General features: G+C 66.1%; 6 protein-coding genes across 6 annotated transcripts in view; 3 read left to right on the top strand and 3 right to left on the bottom strand.

The window, feature by feature from the left end:
- Nucleotide 1: 1 nt before the first annotated feature.
- On the bottom strand, nucleotides 2–2,583 carry AMSG_00605 (uncharacterized protein; the record flags this gene model as incomplete). Its single annotated transcript, XM_013906888.1, has 2 exons — nucleotides 2–1,501; nucleotides 2,254–2,583. The coding sequence occupies 2 exons, from the start codon at nucleotides 2,581–2,583 to the stop codon at nucleotides 2–4; spliced, it is 1,830 nt and encodes a 609-aa protein (XP_013762342.1).
- Nucleotides 2,584–3,414: 831 nt separating this feature from the next.
- On the top strand, nucleotides 3,415–4,874 carry AMSG_00604 (uncharacterized protein; the record flags this gene model as incomplete). Its single annotated transcript, XM_013906887.1, has 3 exons — nucleotides 3,415–3,543; nucleotides 3,781–4,184; nucleotides 4,209–4,874. Exons 1-3 carry the CDS (start codon nucleotides 3,429–3,431, stop codon nucleotides 4,872–4,874), a joined length of 1,185 nt encoding a protein of 394 aa, XP_013762341.1. The 5' UTR covers nucleotides 3,415–3,428.
- Nucleotides 4,875–5,171: 297 nt separating this feature from the next.
- AMSG_00603 (uncharacterized protein) lies at nucleotides 5,172–6,151 on the top strand (the record flags this gene model as incomplete). Its single annotated transcript, XM_013906886.1, has 1 exon — nucleotides 5,172–6,151. One exon carries the CDS (start codon nucleotides 5,172–5,174, stop codon nucleotides 6,018–6,020), a length of 849 nt encoding a protein of 282 aa, XP_013762340.1. The 3' UTR covers nucleotides 6,021–6,151.
- A 349-nt stretch (nucleotides 6,152–6,500) lies between these two features.
- AMSG_00602 (serine/threonine protein phosphatase) lies at nucleotides 6,501–8,546 on the top strand (the record flags this gene model as incomplete). Its single annotated transcript, XM_013906885.1, has 1 exon — nucleotides 6,501–8,546. The coding sequence occupies exon 1, from the start codon at nucleotides 6,504–6,506 to the stop codon at nucleotides 8,544–8,546; it is 2,043 nt and encodes a 680-aa protein (XP_013762339.1). The 5' UTR covers nucleotides 6,501–6,503.
- A 15-nt stretch (nucleotides 8,547–8,561) lies between these two features.
- On the bottom strand, nucleotides 8,562–9,373 carry AMSG_00601 (uncharacterized protein; the record flags this gene model as incomplete). The annotated part of the gene is made up of 1 exon (XM_013906884.1): nucleotides 8,562–9,373. The coding sequence occupies exon 1, from the start codon at nucleotides 9,207–9,209 to the stop codon at nucleotides 8,562–8,564; it is 648 nt and encodes a 215-aa protein (XP_013762338.1). The 5' UTR covers nucleotides 9,210–9,373.
- Nucleotides 9,374–9,971: 598 nt separating this feature from the next.
- AMSG_00600 (uncharacterized protein) overlaps nucleotides 9,972–25,476 on the bottom strand; it is a gene marked incomplete at both ends in the record, with an annotated part of 50,705 nt that continues 35,200 nt past the window's right edge. Inside the window, 10 exons of the mRNA XM_013906883.1 lie at nucleotides 9,972–10,154; nucleotides 10,256–14,563; nucleotides 14,596–16,662; nucleotides 16,728–17,525; nucleotides 17,555–17,890; nucleotides 17,968–18,243; nucleotides 18,270–18,453; nucleotides 18,516–19,501; nucleotides 19,546–25,050; nucleotides 25,170–25,463. Coding sequence (XP_013762337.1) covers nucleotides 9,972–10,154; nucleotides 10,256–14,563; nucleotides 14,596–16,662; nucleotides 16,728–17,525; nucleotides 17,555–17,890; nucleotides 17,968–18,243; nucleotides 18,270–18,453; nucleotides 18,516–19,501; nucleotides 19,546–25,050; nucleotides 25,170–25,463 — 14,937 coding nt within the window. The remainder of the gene's footprint in view (nucleotides 10,155–10,255; nucleotides 14,564–14,595; nucleotides 16,663–16,727; nucleotides 17,526–17,554; nucleotides 17,891–17,967; nucleotides 18,244–18,269; nucleotides 18,454–18,515; nucleotides 19,502–19,545; nucleotides 25,051–25,169; nucleotides 25,464–25,476) is intronic.

Genomic DNA, 25,476 nt, shown 5'->3' with positions numbered 1-25,476 from the left:
GTCAGTAGTGGGTTGGGGTGGCGGTGAGCGAGGCGAGGGCGGCCATGTCGAGAGCAACCGGGGCCGGCGAGGCGGTGGGGCGGCGGGGCGGCGGGCGGTAGTGAGAGTGAGCGTGAGAGTGGTGGTGGTCGAGCTCGTCCCACGACAGCGGCTCGCCGGGGCGGATGCTCCGCCTCAGCGGGGGAGTCTCAGCGTCGAGCAAGTGCGCGTACTTGGAGATGGGGGTGAGCGGGGCGGCGTGGAGCGTGGCGCGCGAGGAGCGGCTGGTGCGGGCGCTAGAGCCAGCGGCGAGGCGGGCTCTGCGGCGGTCCCAGCGGAAGCGCAGGTCGCTTGCCGACGGACCTTGTGGTGGGAGAACGGCTGTGCGGTGGGCCATGGGCGACGGTGTGGCCTTGCCGAGGATGGAGGAGCGGGCGGCGGCGAGGGTGTGCGAGGTGTAGCGGCCGGGCGGCGAGCGGAGGGCGGCGCGCTGCTCGATGGCGTCCAGGCGGTCGTTCATCCGGCGCAAGAGACCGGCGATCGAGTCGTGATCGGCGGCAGTCGCATCGACTGGCATCGTCTCGGCCGTGCTGGCGTGGCCATCGACGACCGAGTCGGAGAGGATGGGCGAGGCAAGCGGCGAGGCCGAGTCGGGCGACGCTTGACGGTGGCGCGGCGGTGAGGCGAGGTCCATGGCCGCGGTGGCCTCGGCGAGCGAGAGCTCCATGTCGAGCTCGTTGTGATGGACGGAGGTGTGAGGATGTTGGCGGAGAAAGGCCGGGACAACCGGCGAGTCGGCCGGGTCCAGCGCGGGCAGCGGCGCCGGGGCAAAGACGTGCTGGCGACCGGAAGCGGGCGGGAACGGCGCAGGCGCGGCAATCGAGTCGAGCTGCGTCTGCAGTGACGCAAGGTGCTCGTGGGTGTAGAGCTGAGCCTGGATGAGGGCCTCGATGTCAGAGCGGAGGTCGCTGTCATAGGCGTGGCCGGCGAGGGTGTTCGTCGAGTCGACGTTCTCGTCGTCATGGGCAACGGCCATGGAGATCTCCATGTCGGCCGGAGGCGACGTGGTCTGAAGAGGCGCGGCAGGTGGCGGCGGGAGCGAGGTTTGGCGACGGACAACACCGATGCCTTTGAGCGGCGCCAGCGGTGAGTCAACAGCTGCCGGTGAGGCCGGAGTGTTGGGCGCGGCATAGCGGGCACGAAGAACAGAGGGCGACGGCGACGGCGACGGCGACGGCGAGATGGAGGCCGATGCAAGGGTGCAGAGCTGGTTTTGGACAGCGTGCAGAGTGGCTTCGAGTGAGGCCATCTGGCGGGCATGGTTCTCCTGCAGCTGAGCTTTTTCAGCGAGCAGCGACTCGAGTTGCGAGGTCATGGAGCTGCGCTCTGTGGCGAGGGTGGCCTCCATGGAGGCAAGCTTGGCCTCGTACGAGGCGGTGAGCTCGGAGCGGAGAGCCTCGTTGTCGGCCTGTAGCTTTGCCAGCTGGCTTTGCAGGCCGAGCATGATGGTGTGGAGCTCTGGCTGCGGGTCGGATTGGGGTTGAGGTTGGAGTTGGAGTTGGGGTTGAGGCGATGCGTACGACGCGATTGAATCTGGCGAGAGCGGCGAGAGCGAGAGCGAGTGGGTGCGAGTGGGGCGGGCCATGGGCGACAGCGGCGAGTCAGAGTGTGGGGCGGGAGCCCGGCGAGAGCGGCGAGTGAGAGGCGGGCGGTGGGCGCGGCGGGCGCGCGCGCGAGGCCGGGGGGTGGGTGGGGTGGCGGGGGCGGGGGCGGAGAGGGGGATGGAGGCGTGGAGGTAGGAGAGGTGGGGGAGATGGGGGTGGCGGACATGGAGGAAGGGGTGGGGGTGGGGATGGGGGTGGTTGGGGTGGCGGTGGCGGTGTTGGGGATGGGGAAGGTGGGAGTGGTGGGGATGGGGGTGGGGGTGGTGGGGGTGGGGGTGGTGGGGGTGGCCGGCGTAGACGACGCGGGCGCAGGAGTGGCGGTGATGGCCGGCGCAGGCGGCGAAGGTGCAGGTGCAGGGGATGCTGCAGCCTGTGTAGGCGTAGGTGTTGTCATAGGCGCAGGCGCAGGCGCAGGCGCAGGCGCAGGCGCAGGCGTAGTCATAGGCACAGGTGTAGTCATAGGCGCAGGCGCAGGCGTAGGCGCGGGCGCAGGCGCGGGCGTGGGCGCAGGCGTAGGCGCAGGCGCAGGCGTGACGGAAGAACTCGGCTGCGGCTCTGGATCCGAGTCGGGAACACCCATCCACGACATCAAGGCACCAGCAAGGGTGACGGCAGATGCGTCGAGGGCATCGAGCGCAAGGCTGGAGCCGGGGTTTGCGGCCAGAGTGATGACGGCACCGTTGAGATGCTTGGCCAGACGGACAAGGTTGGCGGCGGCGTCGAGAACGGCGGCACCACCACCAGCATCGGCGAGGCCCTGAGCGGCCTTGAGCACCGTCACAGCAGCAGCATCCACCACAGACACCGCATACTGAGTGTCGTCGGGCTGCGGCGGCTCATCCTGCACGAATACAACACAGGCACCATGCGCCACCCGAGCCAGCTCGGCCATCGCTTCCATGACGCCCGCCACCACCGGAACTTGGACGCTTTCCGCCATGTTTTCCGCCGTCCGGGCGGCAGCCACCAACGCGCCCTCTCCTCTGCTCCGCTGGTAAGCTGCTGGAGCAAGTGCATCAGCTAGGCGAGCAGCTGATGCTTCAGTCGGGCCGGAGCTGTCGGAAGGAGGCTGCAAACTGCCAGCGGCTTTTGTTGCTCTTGTCTTGGCGCTCTTCTTGCTTGCCTTTTTGCCGCTCTTGGACGTCCTTTTCTTCTTCTTTGGCTTTGCCTTGCTCGCCCGCTTGCTCTTGCCGCCTTTCTGTGCCGACTCGGTCGCGAACTCGCCCGCCGCTTGCATGTCCGGGCGGCTGCTGTCGGGCGCCGTGCTCGCCTCATCGGTGCGAGAAGCCCCACGTCGCTGCATGATTAGCCCAACAATGTCTATGATGTTCGAGGGTGTGTGGGGGGAGGGGGGGGTGGAGGGGAGGGCGGGCTGTGAGGAGGTGGGGGAGGGTTGGCGCCAAGATCGCGATCATGCGCACGTTGGGCGGCAAGGGAAGGGGGGAAGGGGGGGGGGGGGGGGGGGGGGGGGGGGACGGGCAAGGTGCAGGTTGGAGGCATTGTAAGCATACCATCCATTTGACGTTGGCGTGCCCGCGCTGCTTGAAACTCGGCAGCGAGGCCTTCCATGGTGAATACTCGCAAGCAGGAGCCAGGTGGGTTGGGGGGGAGGGGGGGAGGGGGAGGAGCGGTGAGAGGTGGGCGGGAAAAAGGTCGTGGTTGATGGGGAAAAAAGGTCGTAGTTGATGGGTGGCAGAGCGACTCGGCTGGTTGCGGGCTGCGGGCTGCGGGCGGTGGCTGCGGATTGTGACCGGCCACACACACCTTCCTCTCTACGCGGGCAGGATGGACCAGTTGTATTTCGGCTCACAAATCGAGCTTCTTTGCAAGACCCAGGTCCGGTATGTGGGTACTCTGTACTCTATCGATGCTCAAAACCACACAGTAGCTCTCCAGAACGGTACGTGCCTCCATACACGCGTTGTGTGTACCCCCCCCCACCTCCCCCCCCTCGGACCTCGAAGAGGGGTTTTTTGAAGCGACAGACGCGACGTGGCGCGAGGGGTAAGAGGGGGCAGGCAAAGTGCATGGTGGGAGTATGGGACGAAAGAGGGGGGGGAGAGAAGGTAGAGATGACATGACTGACATGGTTGGTTGGTATGGGTGGATATGATTGTACATGGGTGTGGGTGGACAGTGCGGTCGTTTGGAACAGAGGGTCGCACAGGTGGCGCCAATGAGGTCGCAGCCTCGGCCAAGGTCGACGACTTTCTCATCTTCAAGGGCTCGGACATTGCCGACTTGCGGGTGGCGGCCGTGGCGGGAGCACCTGAGGCTGTTGCGCCTGCACCTGTGCCTGCACCTGTGCCTGAGCCTGCGCCTACGACTGCGCCTGCGCCTGCGCCCGCTGGGTGGGGCGGGCTGGCGACGCCGGCGCAAACCGATGCCAGCCAGCCGAGCCAGCAGACGGCTCAGGTGCTGTACGCGCAGCAACAGCAGCAGATGTACCAGCAGCAGCAGATGATGTTGTATCATCAGCAGCTGGTGGCGGCGCAGGCGGCACAGGTCAAGGCGCAGGCGCAGGCGGCGGCGGCGACACAGGCGCAGGCGGCGGCGGCGACACAGGCGCAGGCTGCTCAAGCACAGGCTGCTCAGGCTCGCCTCCCGGCCCAGCCGCTTGTCCATCCGCCGGTGCAATCGGCCGCGCCGACGTCGCTGCTGCCACCGTCGCAGACATCGCTGCCGACACTCGGCGGGCGGTCTCTGGCGCCCAAGGGCGGCGCGCAGAAGCACGGTGGGCGGCAAGGCGCACGTGGTAAGAACCAGAGCCGGAATCAGGGCGGGAACCAGGAAGGGAATCGGCGGAGCCAAGGGAGCGCGCACCCTGCGTCGCGCGCGCCGCCGGCGGTGCCTGACGCAGAGTTTGACTTTGGTGCGGCAAACAAGCGGTTTGCGGCGGCGGCAACGGTGGCGACGGGCGATCTCGACGATGACCTGGGCAAGTACGAGAAGTCGTCGTTCTTTGACACCATCTCCAACGACGCGTCGGATCGGGCCAAGCGGGCGCAGGCCGGCGTGACCGGCCGTGAGATGCGGGCCAAGCAGGCCGAGCTCGACTCGGAGACCTTTGGCACGACGGCGTCGACGGCACAGCGGTCGAACAACAACCGCAACCGTAACCGCAACCGCAACCGCAACCGCAACCGCCGCGGCGGAGGCCGAGGCCGTGGCCGCGGCGGGCGGTCAGGCGGCAACGGGAGAAGGACCAATGCCTACGGCTTTACCTCGTAGATCGTGACGAGCTCGAGACTGAGCAATGTCTTGGACGACGACCAAAGGGCAGAATAGCATTAATGAACGTGTAACGTGCCGAGTCAGACTTGGAAGAGTGGCGGCCTGCCGCCTCTGCTCCTCAGATTGGCGTGGCCCACATGACAGCGATACGACTCTGACACCGATGGTGGGGGACGAGGTCACGTTCTTGGCACGGACAGGCGCAGTGAGCGGGGACGACCACACCGCACGCCTGGCCAAGTCAATCTGCAACGAGGACACGTAGCCATATAGAGACAGAGGATAGCAAGAGCCATGGCTGTCAAGTCGTTTCTTTCGTCGGCTTGGGCTGCGGTGACAGGAGCAGACGACCCTGCTACGGCCGGACTGGCAGCACTCATCGATGCCGTGCCTGATGCTGCGCTTGACGATGTCATTGTTCTTCGCTTTGATGACGATCTCTCATTGGATGCCTTTCGGGCAGCCGGAGAGGCTGCTGATGCTGCTGCTGCATCGCGCGCTGCTCGGGCAGAGAGGGAGGCCGCCGCTGCAGAAGCTGCCCTTGGTCCTCCTGGATCGGAGCAGGACGACGATGGAGGTGATGCGGTGGTCTCCCGCCGCTCAACCAACTCCTCGATCAACAGCTCGCCGGGTTCGATGATCATTGCGGCGTCAATGGGTGGAGGCGGGCGAGCAGCAGGCGGACAGCAGCGGAAGCTCATGATTCCCGTGGATGAGTCTGTCGGCTGCTACGCGGCGTTTGTGGCTGCGGCTGGGCTGATGGATGCCGAGAGCGACATGTTGCATGTGATTTCGGTGGTGCCAAACGAACTGTCACGGGCTGGGCAGGATGTGGTGGCGCTTGATCGGGCTAAGCGAGTGGTGGCGTACTACGTCGACGCGGCGCGCTCTGCCGGCATCGACAATGTCATCGGACTTGTCGGGCGGTCGTATCACCTCGGCGAGTTCATCTGCCTCGCGGCCGAGGGCCACGGCATCGACCTAATTGTTCTTGCCCGCACCCCGCGGGCGCTCGTTGGCTTCCGTCGCAAGGCGCTCGGCTCGACCGCCAAGTACGTCGCGGTCAATGCCGGCGCAGACGTTCTCATCGTCAAGGGCGAGTATGTTCCGCCCATGCCACATGTTGCCGACTCGCGTGTTTGAGCCGTGGCTCTCCACCCTGGCCCTCCCCTCACTCCTATCCATATCCCTATCCCTCCCTATCTTTGTTGCCTGATCCCAGTCAGAGTACACACCTGCTGTAGAGTTCCTTACCAACACCTGATCAACACACATACCAGCTCAAGAGCCTACCTCCAGCGTGGTACGACCGCATTAGACACACATCGTGTACCTACGCCATCTCTAGCTCCACACCCACATCACACATCGTTCTTGCGTATCCATCGCACGCGATCCCGATCCCCCCCCCAGTCTCATAGAGAGTGTTCCATGGGACGTTTGCTATTATCTTTGTGAAGTGTGCGCACTTTGCGACCTTTTTTGTCCGTTTCACGACCTTTTGGTGCGATCTGGCAAACGCGGCTGATCAGTGGACGCAGAGACAAGAGCCACAGGGGGGAAGAACAGCCTCCCCCCAGACCCCCCCCGTACATACTCGTCTTCACTCGACGCAAACAAGTAGTCATGGCCCGAGAAGGGCGTGTGGAACTCGAGGCTGCAGAGGAGCTCGGAAGGACAGAGTTGATGTCGTCGCAGCCGCTCTTCACCGACTCGGTCTCCGACTCGGAGGAGACCGGGACCGACGTGGCGTCGTCAGCGACACAGGTGGTCGTGGGCGAGGGTACAAAGCCGGAGAATGCGGAGAATGCGACAAGTAGAGCAGATCCAATGTCAGGAAGCTCGGCTGGTGGTTCGTCTGAGACTGAGGCAGTGTGCTCGCGGTGCGGGCATGCGGCGGCCGGGCGGACAAAGTATGCTGTCGACCCGGACTATCTCGACGTGACTCGTGATGGCAAGGTGGTGACCTCGGCGCCGTTCCCGGAGCGGATGCTGACTTCGGCTTCGTGGTCGGCGCTCTTCCCGCCTGGGCGGGCTCGGGCGGGCAAGCCTGCGAGCTTGGACCCGGGCAGAGGCTCGCGCGCCTCTGGCACTGCTGCTGGAAGTGGCGAGGCCGGCAGGAGGGGCAGGACAGCAGCCGGCGAGACTCGTAGTAACGATAACGATGACGATGACGATGATGACGACGACGAGATTGATGCACAGGATGTGATGTTGGCCGAGTCGCTGCTGGCGATTCTGAACTCGAGCTTTGTGGCACGGGACGGGAGCGAGGCTGTGCACGAGATGGACGCAGTGCTACAGCCGAGCCACAAGTGGGTGAGCCGCGCGGCGCGGCTCAAGTTTGTGAGCGAGCTGTGCCAGGTTGCGGAGCGGGCGAGCAGAGTGGTGAAGCGCGACCGGATCCTGCTCTCTGTGAGCGCGCCGACGTACATTCTGGGCGACCTGCACGGCAACTACCGCGACTTGCGGCTGTTTGAGGACCGGTTCTGGCCTCTGGGCATCAAGCTTTGTCCGGCGTCTGTCCTGTTTCTGGGCGACTACGTCGACCGCGGGGCGCACTCGCTGGAGACGATCGGATACCTGCTTGCGCTCAAGATCCTTGCGCCGAACAAGGTCTTTCTGCTGCGTGGCAACCACGAGATGGCGAGCGTCAACTCTGACGCAGAGCTGTACGGGGCGTCGTCGTTCCTTGCGCAGTGCATGCAGATGACTGACAAGGTGCGTGTCGATGGCGAGCGGGTGTGGCGGTCGGTCAACTTTGCGTTTGCGTTTATGCCGTTTGCGGCGATTGTGGACAAGGAGATCTTCTGCGTCCACGGCGGTATTCCGCGGATTGTGCACGAGCTGGCGGCAGTGTCGTCGACCAACCGGCAGGCGCCGACGGTGGCGGAGCGGCTGGCCACGTTTCCGCGGCCGATCTATGATAATGAGCTCGACGAAGACGAGTCTGCGCTGCTGTCCGACTTGCTGTGGGCGGATCCGGCGACTGAGGCGCAAGAGGCGGTCCTTGCGCGGCAGCCGGCGTTCCCGCCGGGCTTTGGCTTCAACTCGCGCGGCGGGCGGACGGTGGTCTTTGGCTCGGAGGCCGTCGACTCGTTCCTGGCCAAGACTGGATGCTCGTTCCTTGTCCGGGCCCACCAGCCGCCGTCGCTCGGAGTCTCCTACCAAAAGTCTGCCCGGGTCATCACCGTCTTTTCGTCCTCGCACTACTGCGGGTCGTACAACTCGGCCGCCGGCGTCCTTGTGGCAGACTCGGCGATCCGGGTCATTGTCATGGCATCGGCGACGCAGCCAGGCACGGCGCGGCGGGCAGCAGCAGCACCGCCGCAGCCTCCGCGGAGGACGCAGCCGACACAGCCGACGCAGGCGATGAGCGCGGCGAGCGAGAGTAGTGGCGAGAAGGCGGCGGCGGCGGCGGACCCGCTCCCGTTCCCCATCGAGCGAACAGTGTGTGTGCCGAACCTCTCGGCGCTCCTCAACGCACCGCCCGGCTCGCGGGCAGCGAGCGTGGCAGCATCTAGCCCGTCGATGCTGGCGACGCCACCGTCGAGCAACAGCAAGCGCGCGCGAAGCGAGTCTGACGACGACGAGGCGACGGCAAGCACGGCGTCGCCCGGCTCGGCAACATCGCCGACGGCCAAGCGCAAGCGGTACCTGTTCAAGTGAGGGCAAGCGTGTGTATTACAGCTGGCCAAGCGTGGTCATGATGGTATCAAACTCGGTGCGGTAGGCGTCGAGCTCGGCGGTGAGGGCCTCGGCCTTTTTCTTGTTGGCCGTGTTGGCGGCAAAGAGGGTGGCGATGGTGGACTCGTGGTCGGCCGAGGCCGAGGCAAGCGCCTCAAACTCCTGCGTCTTTGCGGCAACCTCGGCCTGGAGCTCGGCGACCTCGGCCTGGAGGCGAATGACGGCCTCCTTGGCGGCCGTGGCGTCGTTGGCCTCTGCGTCACCGCGCTTGCTTGCCTTGCGCAGGGCATCCTCGAGCTCATCGACGCGGGCGTCTGCGCGGACGGCGCGACGGGTGGCGGCAGTCGCGGCCTCACGGGCGTCTGCGGCGTCAGCGCCTGCGGCGAGAGCGCGGGCCTCTGCAGCAGCGGCGCGATCCTCGGCCTTGCGGGCACGGTCGTCGGCGTCGCGGACCTGCTCTTGCAGCACGATGCATGCGGCCTGGGCAGCCTCTGCGTCTGCGGCGTCCTGCTGGGCCCGCGCCGACAGCCGATCGTTCGCCTCCTTGTACGCCTTGAGCCGGGTGCAGAGGGCAGAGATCATCTGCGTGTGCTTGTTCAACCTCGCCGTGTCCATCGCCTCGGACGCTTGCGCCTCTAGCAGCATCACCTGAGCCCGCAGCGCCGCGTTTTCGTTCTTGTACTCGTTAACTCGTTGCGCCTGCAGCCATCCCCATCGTGATCGATCACCCCCACCAGGCCACCAAACCACCAACCAGCCCGTCCGCCAGCCAATCCGCACCAATCCCACCAATAATGAGTCCACAAGCCCTGCCACCGCCGCATCCCCCCATTCCGCCCTCCCATCGCTTCCATCCCCCCCCCCCCCTCCCTCTGTCCCCCTCGCATGGCCCCTCTCCCGCAGTCCGACGACTCAACGGCCACCCACCAGCCTCTCCCCCCCCTCCCCCCCCCAAGTCATACTCATTCACTTACATCAATGGCGGCACGGGGTGTAGAGGAGATGCGGTAGGAGGAGCGCAGAGGGGAGGTGAGACCCACACCTGAAGAGCCTAGGAGTGATGCCCGCAGTGAGTCGTCCATGTTGGGAGGGAGGGGGAGGAGGGGAAGGGGGAACGACAAGTGACAAGAGTGGGGAAGCAGGGAGGTGCAGCAGGGGGAGAGGGGCAAGTGAGAGAGAGAGGGGGGTGTGGTTGGGACATGCGGTGTGTTCATTGGATCAGATGAAAGAGAGGGCAAGTTGCATTCCTGCCTGGGCCAGACAGTCCACAGGATGCCCACGAGTCCCCGGAGAGGGGAGCTAGGGCCTTGCACTGTGCGCTGGCGATCAGGGCTTGAGAGGGGTTGCGGCAGCCGACGAGGCCGGCTGCAGCGAGAGGGGGGTTGTAGTGACGGCGGTGAGTGGCGGTTACGAGCCACCCATGCCTGCGGCGTCGTCGTCCATGCCCGCAGCCTCGCCTCCTTCGAAGCGATGCATGGGGTTGATGACGCGCTCGTACTTGTTCTTGAAGAGGACGGACTTCTCGATAAAGGTGCCCTCGTCCAGCTCGTCCTCGGTGAAGAGCATGTTGAGCTTGGCCGGATGGCACCACTTGTAGAGGAAGAAGGCGAGCGGGATGACGATGAGGACGGTGACGGCGGCGACGATGAAGGGCCAGATGGGGAGCCCTCGTCGCCGGCCGGAGTGGTCACGCCGGTGGTGAGGCCGCCAATGACTGTGCGGTCGGGGGCGGCGACGTTGATCTGGATGACGCCGACGGAAGAGACAGCGCCAGCCTCGTCGGTCACGGTGAACTCGATGGGCTGGGTGAGCTCGCCCGAGAACCGCGACGACGGCTGAAAGTGAAGGTCGGTGATGCCCGGCACGCCGAGGAAGTTGTCGATGGCGCCGCCGGTGAGGGTGCCCTCGCGGCGCGAGGGGAGGGAGGTGACGGCAAAGACCAGGTTGGCCCAGTCGGTTTCGACGTCGGTACCGTTAAGGTTAAAGGCGATGGCGGTGGAGAACGGGGTCTCGTACGAGGCCGAGAAGGCGATGGGCACGTCGTTGACCGGAGTCACCGAGATGGTCACGGTTCCGACGTTCGAGTCGACGGTGCCGTCATTGGCGATGTAGGTGAACGAGTCAACGCCGTTAAAGTCGGCGACCGGCGTGTACTCAAACACGTTGGTGGCCGGGTCGAACGAGAAGGCGGCGGCATAGGCCGGGTTGGAGTTGAGTCGCAGCGTGACGACGTCGCCGGTGTCCGGGTCCGAGTACGAGAGGACAGACGAGACGGTGGCCTCCTCGGCGACCGAGACGGCGATGTCGGCGACGGACGGCGGATCGTTGGCCGAGGTGATGGTGACGGTGACGGTGGCCTCGGCCGAGACCGCGGTACCGTCGCTCACCACGTATGTAAAGGTGTCGACGCCGTTTGTGCTCGAGGCCGTGTAGCGGAAGACGCCAGTGGTGGCGTTGAGCGCGTAGTCGACGGTGAGCGCCGGCGTGGAGACGACAGCAAAGGTGAGGATGTCGGCGACATCCTGGTCGGTTCCGACAAGCGGGATGAGGACTGTGGCCGACTCGGCGACCGAGACGGCGGCATCGGCGGCGCGCGGGATGTGGTTGTCCGGCGGCACAATGGTGACGTTGACCTGGGCCGACGAGAGCGAGACAGCGTCCTCCGAGTCATAGACGCGGAAGTCAAACGAGTCGGCGCCCCACACGTCGACATTTGGCTGGTAGCGGAAGGCGCCCGTGGAGTACTGGACGCCGGTGAGGGCAGCCTCGCCGGTGTGGAGGGTGAGGACACCCGAGGTCGGCAGCGAGGTGAGCTCGAAGCGGAGCTCGTCGGCGAGGGCCTGCGGGTTGGTGACGTCAATGTCGGCACCGAGGAGCGTAAACGGCACCGGACCGTCGTTCTCGTTGACGGCAAAGGCCGACGGGAGGGCGGTGGGCGGGTCGTTGACGGGCGTGATCTCGATGCGGATGGTGCCGGTGTTCGAGGTCAGGGCGCCGTCGGTGCAGACAAAGCGGAAGACGTCGTCGCCGACAACGTTGGCAAACGGCGTGTAGGTGAACGAGGTGCCTGTCGAGACGACGCTGCCGAGCGAGGGCACAAGGGTGTTGACCGCGCACGAGAGCGCGCCCAGCGGTGAGTCGATGTCGGTGACCGTGTAGGTGGCGCCAAAGGCGGCGTCCTCGGCGGTGGTAAAGTTGGCCGAGGCCACCACCGGCGGGTCGTTGACCGGCGTCACGGTAATGGAGACCGTCCGCGGCGACGACGGCGGGGTCACCGTGCCGTCGTCGACGTAAAAGGCAAACGAGTCGCCGCCGACGTAGTCGGGCGCTGGCGTGTACGTGTACGCACCCGAGACGCCGTCAAAGGTGAGCGAGGCGCCCGAAACGGTAACGCCTGTCGAGAGGGTAAAGGTTAGCACGTCGCCGTCCAGCAGGGTGTCCGGGTCAAAGCCCGAGACAACCGACGAGACCGGGGTATCCTCGGGAGTGGTGATAAAGGCGGCGTGGGCGACCGGCGAGTCGAGGACTGACGTGACCACGATGGTGATACGCGAGACGACCGACGAGGCGAGCCCGTCGTCGACGAGGTAGAACAGGTGGACGGTGCCGTGGAAGTGATCCGGGGCCTGGAAGGTGAGGATGCCTGTGTCCGGGTCGAGGGTAAAGTCGCCCAGCGCGCGCTCGGCGGCGCCGGCCTCCGACTCGGCGCCGTCGAGCGGCGCGCCCTCGGAGTCCTCGCCCTCGAGGCCGAGGACCGGGCCTGCAAACGGACTCGTGGAGGTGTACAGCTCGCCGTTGACATCGACAAGCGACCAGGTGAGCACGTCGTCGACATCGAGGTCAAAGCCGTAGAGCGAGAAGTCGGCCGAGGTGTCCTCGGCAACGGTAAAGGTGTCGTTGCGCGACCACGGGATGTGGTTCGCCGGCGGGACGATGATGACGGTACAGACGACCTCGTTGGAGACGGCGCCGAACGAGTCGGTAGCCACAAACGAGAACGTGTCGTTGCCCCACACCCAGCTGTTGACAGCGTACATGACGGTGCCGGCCAGCGGGTCCGCGACCGCGACCGAGCCCTTGGACGGGCTCGCGACGGCGCCGAGCGAGTAGGTGAGGAACGCGTCCTCTACGTCGGTTGCCGAGAGGGCAAAGACGGTCGGCGGGTCGTTCTCGTCGATGGTAAAGGTGCACGGGAGGGCGACCGGGACGTCGTTGACCGGGCTCACGGTGATGGCCGTGGTGGCGACGTTCGAGTCGAGGCTGCCGTCCGAGCACACAAAGGTGAACGCGTCGGTTCCGTTGTAGTTGGTCGCCGGCGAGTAGGTGTAGGAGGCGCCGGTGTAGGTCGAGACGGTGCCATGGGCAGCAGGCGAGATGACTGTAAAGGTCAGCTCGGCCGCGGTGTTGTCGACGTCGCTGCAGAGCGACGACGCCGAGAGCAGGGTGTCCTCGGGGGTGATCTCGACTGCGGAGACAGCGACGGGCGCGTCGTTGACCGGGGTGATGGTGATGGACACGGTGTGGTGGGCCGAGGTGAGGGTGGCGTCAGAGACCGAGTACGTCAGCGAGTCGGCGCCGTTGTAGTTTGCGGCTGGCGTGTACGAGAGCGTGCCGGTGGCCGCGTCAAGTGAGAAAGCAGCAGCGTTGGACGGAGGGGACTCGATGGCAAAGGTGAGGGTCGAGCCGGCGTCCTGGTCGGTGCCGACAAGGACGCGGATAAGGGTCGAGTCCTCATCCATGGTAAAGGCGGCGTCTGCGCCGCGCGGCGGATGCGGAACCGGGGCGACGGTGATGGTCACGGTGGCAACGTTCGAGTAGGCCGCGCCGTCGGTGACGACGTAGGTGAACGAGACGACGCCCCAGAAGTCGACGGCCGGCGCGTAGCTGACGGTTCCTGTAGCCGGGTTGAAGGCCGAGAGCGTGCCCGGCGAGGTGGCGATCGGAGCCGGGGCCGGCGATGAGACGACGACCAGCGGCGTGTTGAGCTCGTAGGTCAGCGCGTCGCCGTCAATGTCGGAAGCGTCGAGGACGATAGGCACAGGCGCCGGGGCGGCACCGAGCGCGTTGTGCTCGGTGGCGGCGGCGGCGACGTCGTTGGCGACCGGCGCGTCGTTGACGGGCGTGACGGTGACGGTGACGGTGGCCGGGGCCGAGGTCAGCTCGCCGTCGTTGGCGGTGTAGGTGAACGAGGTGACGCCGTTAAAGTTGGCCGGCGGCGTGTAGGTGACAACGTCGCCCGAGGCGGCAAAGGCCGAGCCCGGAGCGGCGCCCGCCGGCGAGTGGGTAAAGGTCAGCGGCGAGCCCTCGATGTCGGCGCCGCGGAGGAGGGCGTCGATCGGGGTGTCTTCGGCCGTGGTGAGGGCAAACGAGAGCGCGGTCGGCGCGTCGTTGACCGGAATCACGGTGATGGCCACGTCCTTGGAGAGCGAAAAGTCCTTGCCGTCGTAGGCGCGGTACTGCAGAGCGTCCGGCCCGTTGTAGTTTGCGGCCGGGGTGTAGGCGAGGCCGCCGGTGGCGGCGTCGACAAAGACGGTGCCGTGTGCCGGACCAGAGACGACAAAGAACTCAAGCGCGTCGGCGTCGAGGTCTGTGCCGTTAAGAACGGTGCCAAAGGCGGTGTCCTCGGGCGTGGCAAAGGCAAACGGCTTGACGCGCGGGATGTGGTTGTCCGGCGGAATGATCGAGACGGTGATGGTTGCCGGGACCGAGACGAGCTCGCCGTCCGAGACCTCAAAGGTAAAGGTGTCGTTGCCCCACACGTCAACGTTGGGCATGAACAGGCCCTCGCCGGTGGCGGCGTCAAGTGAGACGATGACGCCCATGGCCGGCGGCGTGACGATGCGGTAGGTGAGGGCCGGCGAGTCGATGTCGGTGCCGACAAGGGTGAACGGCGTCGGCGGCACGTTGGGCGCTTCGGCAGAGACCTCGTCGGTGGCAAAGGCACCCGGGTGGGCCACAGGCGCGTCGTTGACGGCGAGGACGACAAAGGCGACGACGGCCTCGGACGAGACCGCGCCGTCGGGTCGGTGACGGTAAAGGTCATCGAGTCGACGCCGTTAAAGTTGGCGAGCGGCGAGTAGGTAAACTTGTTGACGCTCGAGACAACGACGGGTGTAGTCGCGGAGGCCGGCTGGCTCACCAGGGTGTAGGCGAGGGCCAGCGGGTCCGACTCGACGTCGGTGCCGAGGAGGTCAGCGAGGATCAGGGCCGAGTCCTCGAGAAGGGTGTGGGTCTCGGGCAGGGCGAGCGGGACATCGTTGACCGGAGAGACGGTAATGTTGACGAGCGACGGGAGTGAGTTGTCGAGGCCGTCGTTGACAATGTACACAAGGGCGTCGGGCCCGTTGTAGTTGAGGGCCGGGGTGTAGGTGAGAATGCCGGTGGCCGGATCGAGGATGGCGGCGCCAAAGGCCGGGCTCTCGACAAGCGAGAACGAGAGGACCTGAGCGTAGCCGACGCGACCAGGGTCGATGTCCTGGTCGGTGCCGACGAGCTGTGCGGTGAGGACGGTGTCCTCGGCCATGGTGAGGGCCTCGGGCGCGGTGCGCGGGATGTGGTTGTCAGGGGCAACGACGGTGATGGCGCAGGTGACCGGGGCCGAGTTGAGGGCGCCGTCCGAGGCGACAAAGGTAAAGGCGTCGTCACCAAAGTAGTCGACGTGCGGGGTGTAGACGCCGGCGCCCGAGGCGTCGATGGCGAGCGAGCCGTGGGCGGTGTCGAGGGTGACACTAAAGGCGAGAGAGTCGCCGTCGATGTCGGTGCCCGAGACCGAGACTGGGTTGTTGACCGAGTTCTCGAGGACGGCAAAGGCGCAGGGCGCGGCGACCGGGGCGTCGTTGACCGGGGTCACCTCGATGTCGACACGGGTCCTGTTGCAGGAGAGCGAGCCGTCTGTCGCGGTGTAGGTGAAGAAGTCGGGGCCGTTGTAGTCGGGGTCGGGCACGTAGGTGTACGACGAGCCGACGATCTGGACGGCGCCGTGCGACGGCGGGTCGACGAGAGTGAGGGCGCGGACGCACGGGGCGGCGGCAAACATGCGCTCGATACAGAAGCGCGACTGGGTGGTGTGGCGCTCGGCAAAGAAGATGTCGATCGGGTAGGTGCCGCCCGGAGCCATGCCGAGGTCGGCGGCGACGGTGGCAAGATCGAACGAGCCGGTCTGGGCGCCATGGACGCCGCCGAGGTCGACGACGAGCTCACCGTTGACAAAGACCCACAGGTCGTCGTCACCGTTAAAGGTGAAGACGGTGGCGAGCGAGTCGACGTAGGTAAACTCGAGGTGGAGCTCGAGGGTGTAGTGGAAGTTGTGTGCGCGGCCCTCGTTGCCAAAGCCTGCGCCGTCGATGGGGAAGAAGGCCGGCGAGCAGTAGGAGAAGACGGCCGGGTCTGCGGCACCTGCGTTGGAGAGCGGGATGTCGACCGGGATGGCGACGTTGACGCCATCGACATCGTTGAACCACTGAGCAAACGAGGCAGCCGAGGTGGTAGTCGGGGTTGTCGGCAGCAGGTTCTGGTAGACTGGCTTGCGGTCGGGGCCGAGGGTCGACTGGACGATGCCGCGGTCGGTGCCGATGGCAGCCTCAAAGTCGGGATGCGAGTCGGTAAAGTCACGGACGATGGCGGTGACGGTGATGGTGGTGTCCGGAACCGGCGCGGCCGAGCCGACAGCGCAGTCACCGTCGACGTCGCTGGTGACAAGCACGTCATTGAGCGGTGTGTCTTCAGCGGTGGCGTTGGCGGCGGCAGCGCAGGTCGGGGCGTCGTTGACGGGCGTGACTGCGATGGCGATGGTGGCCAGGCGCGAGGTGAGGGCACCGTCCGAGACGGCGTAGACGACGACGTCATCGCCGTGGAAGTGCGGGTTCGGAGTGTAGGTCAGCTCGCCGGTGGAGCCATCGATTGCGGCGATGCCGTGAGCAGCCTGGGAGACGACGACAAAGGAGAGCGAGTCGGCGGCGTCCTGGTCGGCGGCAAAGAGGAACTCACCGGCGATGGGAGTGTCCTCTGCGGTGACGAGCGAGCGCGGCGCGGCGCGCGGGCGGTGGTTGGCCGGCGGGACGACGGTGATGTCAATGGTGCCGACGATGACCGACTGGGTCTTGGTGTCCGAGACGGTAAAGGTGAAGGCGTCGGGGCCAAAGTAGTCGACGTTCGGGTGTAGACCAGTGCGCCGGTCGACGGCACAAACTCGGAGAGGGTGCCGTGCGCGACGGACGAGGCAAGGGCGTAGACCGGGAGCGGGCCGTCGACATCGGTCGAGTTGAGGACGATGCGGAGGCGCGGCGCCGGAGCCGAGTTGAGCACGTCCTCGAGGTTGTACTCTGCAACCGAGTAGGCGTCGTCGACTGGGACTGGTGCGTCGTTGACCGGGGTGACGGTGACGGTGACGGTGGCCACGTTGGAGACGGCACCCTCCGGGTCGGTGGCGGTGAATGAGAATGTCTCTGCGCCGTTAAAGTCGCGAGCCGGAGTGTAGGTGTAGCCGGTACCTTCGACCGAGACGAGGCCGCCAGCAGAGGGCGAGCTGGTGACGGTGATGGCGAGACCGGCACGGCCTGACTCGACGTCAGCGACGTCAAAGGCGGCGGAGAGTACCGAGTCCTCGGGAATGGTTTCCGTCGAGGGACGAGCGACCGGGGCGTCGTTGACGGGAGAAACGTCAAAGTAGACGCGAGCGACGGGCGAGAGGGCACCGGTGGCGGCCTGGCCGTTGTCGAGGCGGTCAAAGTTGTCGTTGACGACGTAGTCGAGGAAGTCGGGCCCGTTGTAGTTGAGGACCGGGGTGTAGGTGAGAACGCCGGTGTCCGGGTCAAGGGCGAGGTTCGCGGCGTGGGCCGGCTGCGTCACGACGTGCCAAGTGAGAACGTCGTCGTGGTCGACGCGGCCGACGTCGACGTCGTAGCCAAAGAGCTGGAGGGTGACCGGGGTGTCCTCGAGGGTGGTAGCGTTGGCCGGAGCCGACTTGGGCGGTGGTTGGCCGGCGGAACGACAGTAATGGTGACGGTGGCGGGCTCGGAGAAGGCCTCGCCGTCCGAGACACGGAAGGTGAACGAGTCCGATCCAAAGTACTCGCGGGCCGGCTTGTAGCCGACGACACCGGTGTCGCGATTGAGCTCACCGAGGGAGCCGTGGTTGGGCGTGGTGAGCACAAAGTAGGTGAGGACGGCGCCAGCGTCGACGTCCGAGCCGAGGAGCTGGACATTGTCAAAGTCGGCGTCCTCGGGAATGGAGAAGGCAACGTCGTGGGCGAGCGGCGGGTCGTTGACCGGCGAGACGGTGATGTCGATGGTGGCAGGGGCCGAGACGGCGCCTGCAGTGTCGAGGACCTCAAAGGCAAAGGTGTCCGGCCCGTTGTAGTCTGCGGCCGGGTGTAGAGGTAGAACGAGCCGTTGACGACGGCGACAGAGCCGTGGGCCGGCGGCGAGACAACGACATAGGTGAGCGGGTCGTCCTCAACGTCCGAAGCGACAAACTGCTCGACGAGCGGGGTGTCCTCGGGAGTGGCGACTGCGTCGGGCTCGGCGACCGGGGCGTCGTTGACCGGGGTGATGGTGATGACGACGGTGGCGATGTTCGAGTAGTCGACGCCGTCAAAGACGCGGAAGGCGAACGAGTCGACCGAGTTGTAGTTGTCCTCGGGCGCGTAGGCAAAGGCGCCATCGGCGTCGAGACGGAAGAGCTCGGCGTGCTCCGGGGCGTGACGACCTCAAAGGCGAGGACCTGGGCAAAGTTCGCGCGTGAGCGGTCGATGTCAAGGTCCGAGGCTGAGAGGCGTGCGGCTGCCGGGACAGCGCCGTCTTCGGCAATGGTAAAGGCAGCGTCATAGGCGATCGGAACGTGGTTGGCCGGCGGGACGATGGTGATAGTGACAGTACCGAGGGTGACCGAGCTGGCAAGACCGTCGTTGACGGCAAAGGTGAACGAGTCGGTGAGACCCGGGTCGGTCCACACGTCGCGGGTCGGGTAAAGTCGACGGTGCGAGCCAGCGGATCAAAGTTGGTCAGGTTGCCGAGAGCCGGCGCCGACTCGAGCGAGGCGATAAGGGCCTGGACCGGGACGTCGACGTCGGACGCCGGAAGCTGGACGGTGGTCGGCCCGGCGTTCTCCGGAACGGAGAGGGTGGTGTTGAGGGCGAGCGGAGCGTCGTTGACCGGGGTGATGACGAGGGTGATGGTAGCCGGGGCCAGCGAGTAGGCAGCGCCGTCAAAGGCGAGAACGTCAAAGGTGACATTGCCAAAGAAGTCTGCCGGTGGCTGGTAGACAAAGTCTGCACCGTCGCGGACGAGCGATCCAAGGGCCGGGCCCGAGCCGACGAGCGAGAACGAGAGCGGCGAGCCTTCGATGTCCGAGCCGGTGAAGAAACCCAGGAGGGGCGCATCCTCGGGGCCGGTAAAGGTGGCCGGGAGGGCGAGCGGCGGGTCGTTGACGGGCGTGATGGTGAGCGCGACAACCGACGAGGCCGAGAAGTCCTTGCCATCGCTGACGCGATAGGTAAAGGTGTCGGCGCCGTGGTAGTTGAGGGCCGGGGTGTAGGTGGCGACGCCTGTGGCGGGGTCGACAGCGAACGAGCCATCCGAGTGCGACGGGGCGTCAACGACTGAGAAGACCAGCGCCGGCAGGTCGGCGACGTCCTGGTCGGTTCCGACGAGCGGAATGGTGACGGTAGTATCCTCAGACAGGGTCCGGGTGGCCGGCGCCGAGCGCGGGATGTGGTTGGTCGGCGGGACAATGTGGACGGTGACGGTGGCGACGTTGGAGATACCGCCGGCCGAGTCGGCGACAGAGTAGGTGAACGAGTCTGGGAGGGAGTTGTTGACGGTCCACACGTCGACGTTCGGGGTGTAGGTGAGCGAGCCGGCGTCACGGTTAAAGTTGGCGAGCGAGCCAAGGCGCGCGGTCGACTCGATGGTGAAACGAAGCGACTGCTGCTCGCCGGCCTCGATATCGAGGTCTGAGGCCGAGAGGAGCAGGCGTTGGCGACCGAGTTCTCGTCGACGTAGAAGACGAGGTCTGCGGCGACCGGGGCGTCGTTGACCGGAGTCACGCTCAGCGAGATAGCCGCGACGTTGGAGGTCAGGTTACCGTCAGAGCAGGTGAACGCAAAGGCGTCCGAACCGTTGTAGTTGGCGGCCGGGGCGTAGGTTAGGGCTGCTGAGCCCGGTGCGGCGTGGGTGACCGAGCCAAAGGCCGGTGCCTGGACAACAGTGAACGAGAGCTCCGACTGGGCCGAGTCGATGTCGGCACAGACGAGGGTGATCTCGAGCGGAATGTCCTCGAGCGTGGTGTACGCAGCCGGCGAGGCCACCGGGGCGTCGTTGACCGGGCGGAAGGCGACGGTGACGGCGCATGCGCGCGAGGACTTGTCGCCGTCAGAGACGACGTAGGCGAGCGACTCGGAGGTCGAGTCGTGATCGGCGACCGGAGCGTAGGCAAAGACGCCCGACGTGTAGCCGAGGGAGGCCGAGGCGGCGAACGCCGGCTCGCCGACCAGCGTGTAGGTGAGCTTGTCGGCGTCGTCGGCGTCCTGGTCGGTGGCGACGAGCTTGACAGCAAGCGAGCCGTCCTCGTCGACGGTAAAGGCAGCGTCGGCGCACCGCGGCGGATGGTTGTCCGGCGGGGTGACGGCGATGGTGACGCGGGCGGTGTTCGAGGTGGCGGCGCCGTCAAAGCAGGTGTAGGTGAACGAGTCTGCGCCAAAGTAGTCGATGTCCGAGAGGTAGTCGACGGTGCCTGCGGCCGAGTCCAGAGCAGAGAGTGTGCCATGGGTCGGGGCCGAGGTGAGCGCAAACGAGAGGACGTCGCCGGGCAAATCGATGTCGGAGCAGAGGAGGGCAATGGTGAAGGGCCCGGAGCCGGGCTCCTCCAGCGAGCGCTCGTCGACCGAGACCGAGATGTCGGCGGCGACCGGAGCGTCGTTGACCGGAGTGATGGTGACAGAGACGAGGGCGACGTTCGAAGTCAGCGAGCCAGTGCCGTCGTCGGCGCAGGACCAGTAGAACAGGTCCGAGCCGACGAAGTTGGGCGGCGAGGTGTAGTTGAACGACGGGTCAGTGCCGGAGAGCACAACAGCTCCACGGGTAGCGGCGCCACCGGGCGCGGCGGCGAGGGCGTAGCTCAGGCCCTGGGCCGGAAGGTCAACGTCGGAGCAGTCAAGCTCGCCAACGAGCGACGAGTCCTCGGGAAGGGTGATGGCCAGCGGAGCCGCGACCGGGGCGTCGTTGACCGGGTTGATGGTAAAGACGATGGAGCCCTCGCGCGAGGCAGCCGGCGACGACGAGAACGAGTCGACAACGCGGTAGGTAGCGGCATCGGGCCCGTTGTAGTTGAGCGCCGGAGTGTAGGAGAAGAGGCCGGTGGCCGGGTCGAGGGCGTAGCTTGCGGCGTGCTCCGGAACGTTGACGAGTTCAAAGGTGAGCGACTGGTCGGTGTCCTGGTCGGTGCCGAGGAGGTAGACCGGGGTGAGCGGGGTATCCTCGTCGAGGGCAAAGGCATAGTCGCCGACGCGCGGAATGTGGTTCGGCGGCGGGCGGACAAAGATGCGGATGCGGGCCGGCTCCGAGACAGCGCCTGCGGCGTCGGTGACGACAAAGTACCCGGTGTCGGGACCAAAGTAGTCGACGTGCGGCAGGTAGGTAAAGGCACCGGTGGCAGGGTCGAGGGTGATGTTGCCGTGGGTCGGGACGACGGTGAGCGAGAATGTGAGGACGTCACCCTCGCGGGCAATGTCGACGTCTGAGCCGGTGAGGGTGATTGCTGCGGCGACGGCGGCGTTCTCGGCAACCGAGACGACGGCCGGGTCGGCGACCGGGACGTCGTTGACCGGGACGACGGTGACGTTGACGCGGTAGGCGGGCGAGGTAGCGCCGGACGGGTCGGTGACCTTGTAGGTAAAGTAGTCGCCGCCGTTGGCATTCGGGAGCGGGTAGTAGGAGAAGAGGCCTGAGGCGGCGTCGAGGTCCACGTCGCCGAGGACACCGTCGCGCTCGACGTTGAAGACAAGGTTCGAGGTGGCGTCGTCGATGTCGGCAGCGAAGAGGGCCTCCCCGGCGAGGACGACGTCTTCGGAGACGAGGAAGGCGGCCGGGGCACCGACCGGCGGGTCGTTGACCGGGACTACGGTGACCGAGATGGCGGCAGAGAGCGAGACGTTACCGCGCGAGTCGGTGACGACGTACTCGAGAGCGTCCGAGCCAAAGTAGTCGGCGGCCGGGAAGTAGACAAAGGCGCCCGAGGCCGGGTCGAGGTCAAACGAGGCCCCTGCGACGGCCGGGCCGGACACGATCGACCAGGTGAGGACGTCGGCGTCGTCCTGGTCGGTGCCAACGAGGGCGAGCGGCGACGCCGAGGTGTCCTCAAAGGTGGTGACCGAGGCCGGGGCGGAGCGCGGGACGTGGTTGGCCGGCGGGACGACGGTGATGGTGACGGTTGCAGGCGGCGAGACGAGCTCGCCGTCCGAGACGGTAAAGGTGAAGACGTCGTCGGGACGGGCCGGATCGGCTGCCACAGTAAAGTAGTCAACGTCCGGCGTGTACGAGGCGACGCCAGAGACCGGATCGAGAGTGATGGAACCGTGGGTCGTGGCCGAGGCGAGGGCAAAGACAAGAGCCGTGCCCTCGACGTCAGCGCCATCGAGGGCGATGGCGTTGTCGACTGAGTTCTCCGAGACAGCGACGGCGTCGGCAAAGGCGACGGGCCGATCGTTGACGGGGAGCATGTTGATGGTGATGACGCCTGGAGAGGAGAAGAGGGCGCCGTCCGAGACGACGTACTCAAACGAGGTCGAGCCGTCAAAGTTGGGAGCAGGCGCAAAGGTGAACGAAGCCGAGCCCGGAGCGGTGAGGGCGACGACGCCCGAGGGCGAGGTGGCGGTGAGGGCAAAGGTCAGGTTGTCGGCCGGGCAGCAGTCAACGTCTGCGCCAAAGAGGACGCCGTCGAGGAGGGTGTCCTCGACAAGGTCAAAGGAGGCGTCGGCGGCGAGCGGAGCGTCGTTGACCGGGGCGACGACGATGGAGACAGTGGCGACGATCGAGTCGTCGGCGCCGTCGTTGACCTTGTAAGTGAGGGCGTCGAGGCCGTGGTAGTCTGCAGCCGGGGTGTACGAGAGCTCACCGGTGGCGGGATGCAGGGTGTATGAGGCGGCGTGCGACGGCGGCGAGACGACGATGTAGCGGAGAACGTCTTCGACGTCCTGGTCTGTACCGACGAGGGCAATGACGGCAGGGGTGTCCTCGGGCGTGGCGATGCTAGCCGGGGCGGTCCGCGGAATGTGGTTGACCGGCGGGATGATCTCGACTGAGACGGTGGCGACGTTCGAGGTTGCACCCGAGTCGTCTGCGACACGGAAGGTGAACGAAGTGGGACCCCAGACGTCGGTGACCGGCTCGAACGAGATGGTGCCGGCGTCGACGTCGAGGCCAAAGACACGGGCAAAGCGGGCGTCCGGCGGCGACTCGATGGACCAGGTGAGCGAGTCACCGGTGTCAATGTCGGTGGCCGGCAGGTCAAGGACGACGGCCGGCGACGACTCGGCGACCGAGTAGGCAGCGTCGAGCGCGACCGGCTCGTCGTTGACCGGGGTGACGGTGACGGTGACGAGTGCGGTCTCGCAGTTGTACTCACCGTCGTGGACGGTGTAGGCAAACGAGACGATGCCGTTAAAGTTGTGGGCCGGAGTGAAGCTCGCGTTGGCACCGCCAGTGAGCGAGACGTTGCCGGCAGCCGGCAGCGAAACGAGCGCATGGGCGAGGCCGTGCGGAAGAGTGTCGATGTCGGCAGTGGCGAGGACGACGTTGAGGACGGAGTCCTCGGCCACAACGAGATCCAGCGGAGAGCAGGTCGGCGGGTCGTTGACGGGAGCGACATTGATGGAGACAACCGCCGGCGGCGAGGAGGCCGGCGGCGAGTACGAGTCGGTGACAATGTAGGCAAAAGCGTCAGGCCCGTTAGCGTTGCTCGCCGGCGTGTAGGTAAAGACGCCAGTGAGACTGTCGAGCGAGACCGAGCCGAACGTCGGCGGAGTCGTCACCGTAAAGGCGAGAACCTGGCCGGCGGGGAGGTCCTGGTCGGTACCGACGAGGGTGCCCGAGACCGGGGAGTCCTCGTCTGTGGCAAACGACGCAGGCGCGTTGCGTGGGATGTGGTTCGGCGGCGGAACGACCGAGACAAAGAGCGTGCCAATGTTCGAGACAGCGCCGGCGGCGTCGGTGGCGACAAAGGCGACCGAGTCGGGGCCAAAGTAGTCGACGTCGGGCTTGTAGGTACCGGAGCACGACGACGGGTCTGAAAAGACAAAGGTGCCGTGGGCCGGGGCAGTGACGACGGAGCAGAGGTACGAGTCACCACCCGGAGCGGTGGCGGCATCGACGTCGGTGACGAGGAGGGTGACCGGGGTGTCGGCGGCGTCCTCGTCGACCTCGAGCTCTGCGTCGTAGACGACAGGGGCGTCGTTGATGGAGCAGACGTCGAGTGAGACGGTAGCGATGTTCGAGTCGCCCGAGCCATCGTTGGCGACAAACGAAAAGGCGTCCGGACCAGTGTAGTGCGGGTTCGGCGTGTACGTGTAGGTAGTGTCGGCAAGGGTGACGGTGCCATGGGCCGGTGGCGCGACGAGCGAGACCGACTGGTCGCAGGTGAAGAGCTTGAAGGTCTGGCGGATGCAGATGTTCGAGCCCGAAGTGTGGCGCTCGGCAAAGAAGATGGCCATGGGGTAAGTGCCGCCGACGACCATGCCGGTCTCTGCAGCGACGGTGGGCAAGTCGATCTTGGCCGACTTGGGCCCATGGATGCCGCCGAGGTCGATGACGAGGCGGTTGTTGATGAAGACCCAGACGTCGTCGTCGCCGCGGAAGCTGAAGTCCTGGAAGCCGACGCCGGTGTAGACAAACGAGAGGTGCATCTCCACGGTAAAGTGGTAGTTGTGCCTGCGGCCCTCGTTGCCAAAGCCTGCACCGTCGAGCGGGAAGAACTTAGAGGTGCAGTAGGTGTAGACCGAAGGGTCCCTGGCGTCTGCAACGAGCTCGAGCTGAATGGAGATGCGGGTGTTGACACCGGGCACGTCGTTGTACCACTGGTCAAAGGCAGCCTTGCCCGAGGTGGTGCGGGTGGACGAGCCAGGGTGGGCGTAGACAGGCTTGCCATCCGCACCGAGCTCCTCCTCAACAATGCCGGTCTCGAACTTGATGCGGGCCTGCATGTCGGGGTGGGACTTGCGGAAGTCGCGGGCAACTGCATCGACGATGACAACCTCGCGGCCGTCGGAGCGGACCGAGGTCGACGGCGCGCAGCCATCGACGTCGAGCCAGTGGAGGACGCCAGTGACCGAGCCGTCCTCGCAGAGCGAGTCGTTCGAGTTGGACGCGCGCGGCACGTCGTTGACCGGAGTGAGGTTGATGTACACGGTCGCCGGAGCCGATGAGTTGGTCCCATCGTAGACGGTGTAGGTGAAGGCGTCGGGCCCGTTGTAGTCGGCGGCAGGGGTGTAGGCAAACTCACCAGTGGCGGGGTTGAGGACGATCGGGCCCGCGGCGTGGGCCGGGGCGAGGCGATGGCAAAGGTGAGGGTGTCAGCCTTGTCCTGGTCGGTACCAAAGAGCGTGGCCTCCAGGACGGTGTCCTCAGGCAGGGTGTAGGTAGCGTCGGCGCCCTCGGGCAGGTGGTTCGGCGGGCCGACAACCGTAATGTTGACGGCGGTGCAGCCGCACGACGCCGAGGCCGGGTCAAGAGCGCGGAAGGAGAAGGTGTCCGGGCCAAAGTAGCGGCGGTCGGGGGTGTAGCGGACGAGCTCCGCGCGACAGGCGGCAGGCTTTGCGCCAGAGGCGGTCGACGGCGTAGTGCGGACGCAGTTGCAGTCGAGGCCGTTGGTGCCCGGCCAGTAGTCTGGGTAGACGGGGCCAGTGGCAGACTTGGCGGACGAG

The sequence above is a fragment of the Thecamonas trahens genome (genome assembly GCF_000142905.1).
Source record: "Thecamonas trahens ATCC 50062 unplaced genomic scaffold supercont1.3, whole genome shotgun sequence".
NCBI lineage: Eukaryota > Apusomonadida > Apusomonadidae > Thecamonas > Thecamonas trahens.
This window is presented reverse-complemented; position numbering and strand designations above follow the sequence as displayed.